At 32.2% G+C, this 10,752-nt stretch overlaps 1 protein-coding gene across 1 annotated transcript in view; it reads right to left on the reverse strand.

Annotated features, from left to right (window-relative positions):
- Positions 1 to 1,191: 1,191 nt before the first annotated feature.
- Positions 1,192 to 10,752, reverse strand: part of LOC118742417 (diuretic hormone receptor) — a 47,630-nt gene continuing 38,069 nt past the window's right edge. Inside the window, exons 10-12 of the mRNA XM_036474480.1 lie at positions 3,331 to 3,384; positions 2,645 to 2,858; positions 1,192 to 1,991 (exon numbers count right to left, since the gene is read on the reverse strand). Coding sequence (XP_036330373.1) covers positions 1,965 to 1,991; positions 2,645 to 2,858; positions 3,331 to 3,384 — 295 coding nt within the window. The 3' untranslated portion in view covers positions 1,192 to 1,964. The remainder of the gene's footprint in view (positions 1,992 to 2,644; positions 2,859 to 3,330; positions 3,385 to 10,752) is intronic.

The raw sequence follows: 10,752 nt of genomic DNA on the forward strand, positions 1-10,752 counted from the left end.
ACTTAATTGGGATGATCTAAATTCAATGGCATCCTCCGTTTTACCAGATTAGTTCCGGTTTTCGAGATAACGGAACTTGAAAATTTTATTAAATTTTAACTATTTTATAAATAACTCCCTCAGTTTTGAAGTTATTGCACTAAAATTTTGCATATAACGGGTTTTTAATACCACCTTTTAACATATAGCTATAATATAACGGATTACTCCGATATATATTTGCGCTCTGACTCTAACTTCATATCTGAATAATAAATTGTATGCGTGCTACATATATGTTAAATTGAACCTATACTAAATTTTTACCTGCTTAATTGGAGCAGTTGTAACGCAAAACAACGTTTCCGATCAATCAGTTGTATGGGAGCTAGACGTTATAGTGAACCGATTTCGATGATTTTATGGAATAGTTAAGGTAATATTAAAAAACGGTTACGTGCAAAGTTTTAGTAAAATATTGAATTAAGAAGGCTCCAGTTAAGTAAGAGCAACTATCAGAACCTTTGTCGAAAAAAAGTTGCTTTGATACCACTCTCGAAATATTCCGACTAAAAGAAGGAGCATCATTAAAAGTAGTAAATCAGGGTTTTTACACACTTCTAGAGACATATTTTTTGAAGCATTTTGCAGGTATATGTAATTTTATAAGGACTAGCAGTTATAGAAAGATTTAGATCGTTTCGACGTATTTTCCAAATGTGCCCTCAATTAAGGTGTTTTTGAAATAAAAATTACGCTCAAGATCGCACAATATTTTATCTTTAAAAGTTAGTTTATTCTGAAAGCACATCTCTTGCTAAGGTATCAAATTATTTGTAATTGTTTGTAGAATACAATACATACTTAAAAAGTTCTTAAAATTAAATGCTTCAAAACCTATACGTACCTATAATAAACCGAAAATTTTGAAAATTGTGAAATGTGGAGCTACAGACTTTGAGTTACTTGCCATTTCGTTATTTTTTAATGCACACTTTTCTTACCTACTACATATGAAGTGTACACATAAGTGCTAAATGGCCATTAAATTTCAAAGCAGAATATGGTGTGCTTCAAAAAAAATTCACTTGTTTTCATATTTTTTTTTTTTTGAATTAAACACCGATATTTCAAAAGTTATGCAGCCAATTGATCCAATTTTTTTTGAGGCTTCAAGTATGCGTCAATGAATTATATCCAAAAGCAACCAGGTTGATTTAGTTTACAACAGTGAAAATAAAGTTAAACAACACAAAGGTTACCTGTTTTTTAGATTTGCCCATATAGGCCCTTATAGCATTTTTGCTCATTTAGGGAGTTAGAGAAAACCCAGCGGGAGAAGTAGTTCAATGCTTTAGAAGTTGCTTTCTAAATTCCACTGATTTTATAATTTTTAATTTTCCTACAAAACTGCATTTGTAATGAAAATGATTGTAGGCCCTTCTTCATTAAGATAACGACAGAATGTGGAGTTTTGGCAAGCATAAACATTGAAAATCTTAAAATTATGTCAATTATGTTCATACCTACATACCTACATACATACTACATATATACTTATATGTACATGTGTGTTAAAATCCCTATTTACATTTTTGCTATCCATATAGCACAAATCGACTGAATTTAATTTACAAAATTTCAAGTCATTATCTCTCAATATTCGACATGAATATTAATGTTCGGAAAAAGTATTTCAAGTCTTACTACAATTAAATTTTTAATGTATAACTACCAATAAAACTTATGTATTTAATTTGTATAGCTAATACCTTAGGTACTGTATATATACACACATAAACACTCATACGTATATGTACATCGAATAGTGCTGATACATTTACATTTATAAAAAAGGTTGTAGTACTTATAATAAATTCGTTAGTTTATGTACATTAATTTCCCTTTTAATCCTGTTTTTATTCGTTATTCTTAATCAGGAAGCAATTATTTTGTTGAATTGCTAGTTTTAAACGTTTAACTGTTTAAACAGAATTTTCTTCAAGTCCTTCCTGCAGAATAAATGAGATAAAAGAAAAATTAATTATAATAATTTCAGCGCTATTAAAGAGAAGAAAACATTGTTGATTTCTAGTAGGCATGCATATAAAAACTCAAAGTTTTCTTATTGGAAGTAATATACTAAAGAACGTGGCCCAACTCTTTGGCATATTTCAACTTTTAGGTTTTGCAAGTAACACCATAAACAGAAAAAATCACAAATTTTTTTAAAGCACCTGACATTTTATTTGCTATGTATGAAATCATACTCTGTTGCAATATGGTTCGAGGCACGTTCTCGTCCAAAATTCATAAAGCAAATTGAAAAAAAAAATAGCTTGGCAACTTTTCCAAATCCCTTAAAAATGTGCTTGCAACACTAGCACAATAATCTGCCTTTCCTTCTACGTCTGTATTCCACTTACATTTACATGTTTTCCCTCTGCGCTAACGCAATAACTTGTCGCTTTACTCATAAAAAAGGCATTGCAATGAAATGGAAGTCCAACAAACCCCTCTGGGAGACAGAACGGAGAAAAATTGCAAAAATGCAAATTGAACAGGCCAATAAACTGACGGACGTTAAAATTGTTGAGGTTGAATCTTGGTTGGCTTTAAAAACTTCTGCGAATCACCCGAAGCAAGGATGTTGAATTGTACATACCTTCATGAGCGGACTAATCGCTCGTGGCATAATGTTCAGCGCCGTGACTGTGGGCATCATATGCAAGGCACCGTTTGAGTCGCGTTGCATTGCCAACGGTGCGCCCGTGCCAACATTTAACGAGAGATTCTGGTTGTGGCCCAACAGGGTGGTGGTTGTCGCCGATGAGACGCACGACTCGCGCTTTCCTTTGCCGTAGTAAGCTGTGAGTGGCCTGCAAGGAACAAAGCAAAACAAACGCTGCACAAATATTATGCGATGGCAAATGAAAAACTGAAATTAAAAAAGAAACGAAAAGGTAGTAAAATTGTAGGAAAGCTAAGTGTTTATGTTTGTTAACGAAAATTTTAAATTTGTATATATCGTTACCTTAATATAGAAAGGCCCTAACTCATTTTCTGTTCCAAATCCAGTATTGTACAAAAGTCTGCCGATAACCCATCAATCACCCACTGGATTTTAAAAATATTTACTATAGCATAAAATTAGTTACATTCTTAAATAAAAACAACCTATAAAAGAAACTCGCAGCAAAAGCACTTGATTTTATAGGTAATTTTCTCACCACTGCGTAAAGAAATAAAAATTTTAGATAGGGCTTTTCTATATTAAGCTAACGATATGTAAGTATCTATTGTGTAAAGTTGCTGCTTCCATAAAGATTTTATGATTTAAAAATAACATACCGCGTGCTTTCTGTTCTTGGTGAGCAGTCCTTTGAGAAACTCTTTGTGGTGTACCTGAAATAAAATTTAAAAAAGAACGCGTCAAGATCATCCTATGTTTTTTTTTATATATCTAAGAAAATTTTCATCAAGTATATATTATTTTTTATTAATTAAGGCCACTTCGCGCATGTACAAAGGGCGGCAAGCATGCTAATCATGAGAGCGCCTCCAAATCTACCAACCTCTATAAAGCAAATGGAGAGACGCATAGTTCGGTCAAACCAATTACCCCCGACATGTGTACATACGTATGTTACGGCTTTATATCTTGAAAACATGTTCTCCATACGCATATAAGACCTCTTACTGAATCATTGTTTCAGGCAACTCATATAAACACTCGATTCTTGTCTTACACTACCTTCTTATAGCCAAGCAGCTATCTGGTTTCTAAAAAGACGAAGATAACAAAGTCTCTGGGGACGATGGAATCCCCGAAGATCTGTAAGAGTACAAGTATCAGCTGTTAGCCCATCTCGTATCGGTGTTGCATACATGTAACAAATGCATTTAACTAAAATAGCTATTTATTTTTCACGCGTTTTCAAAAATTTGAAAAATTTTATTATCTGATGTTTTTTCTACATATATGCAAAAAAATACAACAAAAATATTTTTACTTATAAAAATTTTATTTTAAAGAAAGTACATTTTTATACGCTATAAAAGATATATATATATCGTCGTTTAAAGTACAAAACCGCGTAACTGACATTGGCTGCCAAAAATTGGATTTCCTCACACAAGCTCTTGGCTCAATCCTTATCCATTCGTCCTGAAATATACTAGCCAGAAATACGGCTGCTTTATAAAAAAGAGAACCATTTTGAAATATGAGTGGTTTTACGCTCTAGAAAATAATTTCTACAACTTCACATACGCGGTTTTGCACTTTAAACGACGATATAATATAATGACACATTAAAAAAATTAGTAAAGGATTCTTTTATATTTACATCTTTTGCGAGAAATAATTTTTTTAGAGTATATCCAATCTATAAAAGAGTCGTTCAATTAAAATTAGTTTGACTTTCACAAGCGCATGGACCGTCATAAGACAGGTTATAGTAATAAGTTTTCACAGATGGGTTGTTTCATAAACCCTATTGGAATATATTTTTTCTTTCGAATTACGTTACTTAATATTTTGAAAAAATTCTAGTTGTTCACATTTTTATAATAAGTAAAAATAAAATTATGTATATGGTTTTATTTAATTAAGTTCCTTAGGATCTAACAATAAGTGGTCTGAATTAGCAACATTTTTTTCTTGGGGGTTTAACACATCCGGCCTGTTAAATGCTGGATAAAATTTTAATTTAATACAAATCCCCTCAGAAAGATATCAAAACTATCTCCGGCTCAGACGGCTCCTAAGATCTCTGGAGCCTCTCTTTTGCACCGATGGAGTGAGGTCAAGCTCAAGAGTTTGCACTGAAAATCGAGTCGGAGCTTAAGCTCACTTTGTATGCTCGAGAACCTGTGAGTCATATTTTGCCTAGAATACTTTGACGATTTCTTGTCTGCAGTACGTTTGTAAATCACAGTGGACAATACCTACACCAATTGTGCAGTGCCGTTTTATAATTCGCTTAGGAACAAATAACGTACCGTAAGACACCGGTTATGTACATCGTTCATTCGCTGGAAAAATCCTTAGCAATCTGATTATAATTAGTGATTTTTGTTGTTGTTGTTTTAACAAAAATTACAATGATGTGTCTTAAATAGTAAAAGTTATTTTAGGGTGGTACCCTTAGAAATAGGGGAATTTTACAGGAATTCGGGGGAAGTAGCCTTAATAGACTTGGCATCCCTGGTACAGAGCTTTCATCAAACTCCTCATAAAGAAGAAAAAAATATCGAAATCGATCGAAATAACTGAAGCGATGCCTACAGTGTATGGGGTGTCTGGACCTTTAATTGTCACCATAAAATGCTCGATCCGAGAATTCGAGTACGGCAGGGAGTCGCTGGAATATGATCCCAGGTCAGAGCGTCCAAATACTGCCGTCATCTCCGTGTTTACAAGCTTTTATTAATCATCAATCATCATCAATTATTAATTATCAATCGATTTTAAACTAACTTCCCGACAAGCTAGTGACTTGAAAATTTCAGCATAGTTCCAATCACGATGACAATGTAATATTGAATATAAATTAATTTCCTAGATGGTCCAGGGGTCTTGATACGAAGGCGGTCAAAACACAGTAAAATTTATGGCTACCAGATCGTAATTTGTCAAAGAAGGTAAAAACGCCGTAAATTTGTTAAATAATAAGTATAGTTTCAGGCGCTAGTAAGAGAAATACCGGAAAATATATTTTCAGCTGTGTTTAACATGGCCAAATTGTTAAATATTAGGCACTTCTGTTAAGAATTACATTATTTGGTTTCCTCACACAGGGAGTTAGTGAAATATAGAGATGCGATAAAAAGCGCGCAAAATGCACATGCATGCATCTAAAAAGTGTACATACATTCAATATCCTGCGGGCGAAAAAATTTCAGTTAGTACGATGTGTTACTTCTGAGTACTGTTAAGGTGATGCGGATAATGCTACATTGTGCCATGGAATGTTAAAGGTAAACGGAAAACAATTGTCTATAATTAATAAATTCCCGTATCAAGACCGCTGGACCATCTAGGGAATTAATTTATATTCTATATTGCATTGTCATCGTGATTGGATTGATTTGAAATAACAGCTGTTGTTTGTTTACATCCGAAAGCAAATTTTGTAAAATACAAAAATGAAAAATAGCACAAAAGTTTCAGAAATGTAGGTATTTGGTATTTTTATTAGCCATATAAGATAAATACACATAAAATCATTGTATAGAGCTGATTTGTTATTTCCGGGCACAAAATGTCGTTTTTTGCGTTCCTCACGCTCTGGGAATTTTTGCCACGTGTTGACAAATTTTTGATACTTATGAGAGAGTAAATTATTTTTACGCTCGAATTACTGAAATAGCCCTGCATAGTGATGTGAATATTATCAAGTATCGAATAGTATGTATTTGATACTGTTGAGCAATTTGAGTATTCGATGAGTATTGAAAAAGTTATGTTGATACTTCGATACTCAATCATCTTCGTTAAAATATATTTTCATAACAAACGTCACCAAAGCAAAGTAACGGGTTGCAAAATTTACAATGGTTGAATGGAGAATGGTTGGGGAGCAGTGTATAACTAGGTTCCAAATTAATAATTTACCGGAACACAACGTGGATCAAACAAACGGCAATTCTCTTTGGAGTGACGTCGAGATCCGCTCGCGTGGTGGAAAGAATGGGAAAAATATATCCCCAAATAAATAGCTGAAATAGTAAAAACTTATTTATGGTGACAATAACCTTCAACAGCAGTTCAGTAGTTTTTATTAAATGTTTTCGAGTGAAAACATTTTTACTAAAAAATAGTCACTATGAGTATTAGTTTTGGTATAAGGGATTTTGAACGGAGTAATATAAAAGTATCGAGTATCGAATACTTTTATTCGATACTTGTTTCCCAAATATCGAGTATCGATCAATACTTGAAAGTATCGAAAATTTACAGCGGGGCGACGAATAACTGAGAAATAAAAGGGGTCTTTATAGATTTTGCGAAAAATGTATTTTATTGTTAATTTTCCACAGATTTTACTTTAGTTGTATTAATTAGTTTTTAAATTTTAATACTTATTTACATTTGCCAGCAGTGTAAACTTTGAGAGAAGAGTTCATTTGGCATACAGGTCTTCGTCAGTTAATTTAATCAATATCTTCTGTAACCATAGGCAAAGTTTATTCATTTTGAGTCCCCGTTTTGTCCAACAAAAGGCCTCATTTCGACCGACCTTATACAGTTTTTTCTATTTTTGTATTTTTTTTATACAAAGCCTTAAGCTGAGATCACACGATTGCCGAAAATGCACCAATCTGCAACAATTTTTATTGTGCTGTATTGGAGCACAATAAAAAATTGTCCCAATCAAATTCTGTACAGTCACACGGTTGTCCCTTTTTATACAATTTTGATTGGCGTAAGTTAGAGCTGGGATACTATCGATAGTTTTTGAAAACTATTGATGTCGGGTTTAGAGAAACTTCTCTCTTCTTTACATCTCTTATCATTCATGATTCTTTTTTTATCCAAGGAAATTAACAATACAGTCGACAAAAAAAATTTTTAGTTATTGGAATTTTTAGCAACTATATAAGCTTACACTGAGTCAAGTAAAATTCAATAAGCTATAAAACCGCTTACACAAAATTTTTATAGAAAATTTGAATTAAAAAGCTTGAAATTTTAATGATTTTGTATTTTCTTATGTTTTGTACAACTTTTATAAAAAATTAGTAGACACTAAACAAACAAAAAAATAGTCAAAACTGCTAAAAATGTTGTGGTGCTATTATTTTAACAGGTACTTTATTCGTTGTCTTATAATATGGTGAAATGTTAATAGTTTCCTTTGTCCGCATTTTGATATGCGCCTCCACATTTGATCTCAGTTTAACTTTTATAAGTATGAGTTGTCAATTTAAACGAATATCTTTTGTTTTGTTTGTTTTGTAGTGTTAGAAATGAATTATTATAGCTAATTTCTCTTCTTTGCACTTCTAAAGGGACAAACAAAATCCGAATTTAATTTTTCCATATAAGAAATAAATTCAGATTTTGCCTGTCGCTATTCAAGTGGATGCAAGTGTATATAAGTATACATAATTCAGACGCATAAATTAGTAATTTTATTTTATTATTATAAAAAGTTCTTTTTGATGCACTCGAATTTAAAACTATTTATATAATCTCTTTAATTTACAAAGTAATTTATAAATTTTATAAATTTATTAATTATTTAATTTTCATGCAATTTAGCATTTCAATTCAATACATCTCACGACGATAGTAATATCGATACTATCGATGTTTTCAACTATCGTTTCGAAAAATATCGGGTGGCGGTACTATCGATAGTATCCCAGCTCTACCGTAAGTGGTCGAAAAGCAATATAGTGACAATAATTGCCCCACATTTATCACACGATTGTTCTAGTATGCAGCAATTGTGATAATAAGATGTTGCGCTGACTTCTAAATTCTGTTTTGTTCTTTGTTGTGTAAAATTGGCGTATTCTTTAAAAAAAAGAAAGAAAATTGCCCCTGCTTTGTATATTTTGGGCTCATTTATTTGTTGTTGTTTGAAAGCAAAGAAGCAAAAACTTGAGTCCAATGAAAACTGACGCATTTATTTGCAAGTTTGAGCGCACAGTTTTTTTTTTATTTTTCGACGATAACTGCAACGTGCTATGTGGAGTTCAAGTTGCGATAGTTTTCTTCTTAATTTTGGTACGTACCTAGAGGTTTTTTTTTTATTAATTACTAGTAAAATTGGTACAAAATAATTATGTATGTTTAAAAGAAAGCTGTGAATTTATATAATTTATGTTTGGAATGAAATTTTTTAATTATATGTACAGCTCGCAACAAAAGATAGCACCTGAACATTTTAATCAGTCTTTAATTTTTTCTTCCGTTTGTTTAATGTAAATTTTTTCTAGAAATCCATAGGTCGTTGTTTAGTAAAAACGACATAAATTCAAATTTCAAACTTTGTACAACAATTATAGACATTTCTTAAACTTTTGATCACAATTCAATGGTTTTTATTTTGGATTTCTCGAAAAAATTTTGTTATGCAGTTTACAAAGTAATTTGCATAGAAGAAAGTGCATAATACCACCAGCTAAAAAAATTATATAAAATCGACGGGATTTTTTAGCAACTTCAAACTTGCACCTTATTGTGCTAAATTTTAATGAGTTATAAAAGTGAATAACAATTTTTTTTCCTAGAAATCCAAATTAAAAACCGTGCAATTGTGTTCAAGAGTTTACAAATTTTTATATTTTTTTATAAAGCTTTCAATTTTGATTTATGCGGTTTTTGTTAGACAATGAGCTATACTTTTATAGAAAAGTAATGAACACTAAACAAATAGAAGAAAAATAGTCAAAACCGGTCAAAATGTTGAGGTTCTACCGTTTCGTCGTGGGCTGTATTGAACTTTTAAGTTTTTTTTTTTTAATACATTTATACTGTCATGGCAGTTCGCCAATTGGTGACATAAAATATCTTTCGTATTCTTCTCGGATGAGTTTTGCTTGTGGTGTTATATATCGCAGCAAAGATTCCGTCATCGGACTTCAAGAAAAATTATAATTTGAATACAAATTATGTAAATTAAAAGTTATGTTGCTTCCGAAAACAAGGATATTCATTTCAATGATTTTTGGACACAAAAGGAAGCAAAAAAGTAAATTTTTAATAAACCGCCTAAATATTGTTGTCTATTGTTCACTTCAATTGCCGCACAAGAACACAATAAATATTGCCGCAATTTGGAAATTTTCATTGCCCCATGATTGCCAATCAAGCTATCACACGATTGCCGCAACCGGGTTGCATTTGATTGGGCATTGTAAGCACAATAAAGGCCCCTATTGCCGCATGAGTCAATTTATTGTGAAATCACACGATTGGGGCATAAAATGAGGCAATCGTGGAAAAAATACACCTGAAAAAGACTTGCGTGCCAAACAAACTTTTCTCTCAAAGTTTAAACTGCTGGCATATGTAAATAAAAATTAAAATTTAAAAACTACTTATTGCAACTAAAGTAAAATCTGTGGAAAATTAACAATAAAATACTTTTTTCGCAAAATCTATAAACGACCCTTTTATTTCTCAAAAAAACCGGGGTACCAGTTATTGTCCCTTACAACGTTATTCCCATCCGATTTCGCTACTGCAAAGCAAATGGACGCCATTACGAATATGAAGTTCTAAAATGAAAAAAAGGAAAAATAATCACCCGTTTTATTCAATTATCCATATGTATACCATATGCTAAGTACATACGTACATATATATGTGCCAAGTACATGAACATGCATGTATTTAGAAGATGCTAAAGAAATATTAAAAAGTCGCCTTTTTTTAGTGGTCTTTAAATTTTAGTAACACTCAATTGGGTATTTCCTTGACAGCACGAGTGCTGTTTGCTCTATTTTCACGTTCTCTAAGTGGCTTGGTGCAACAGCAGGTAACCAACAAATGTTGCCACACTCACAAGCATTCATCATAGGTTTATTGGATCATTGAGTCACATTGCACGTTTCCAGTTAAATGTGGGCGGCACTCTTAGTTTGTGGCTCAAGTTGAAAGTATTTTGTTGGAAGAAATACTACCCTCTAAGGGAGAGGCTTGGCCATTATTTGGTTTGCCGAGTGTTTGATTGCTTGAGTTAACAAGTTTTCTGATGCGTATGCACGTAGTAAAGAACGTACATAAAAAGTTTCAAATTTCGATTAAAGGAAGTT

Source organism: Rhagoletis pomonella, unplaced genomic scaffold, assembly GCF_013731165.1.
Source record: "Rhagoletis pomonella isolate Grant_MI unplaced genomic scaffold, Rhpom_1.0 Rhpom_scaffold_00007, whole genome shotgun sequence".
In the NCBI taxonomy this organism is placed as follows: Eukaryota; Metazoa; Arthropoda; class Insecta; order Diptera; family Tephritidae; genus Rhagoletis; species Rhagoletis pomonella.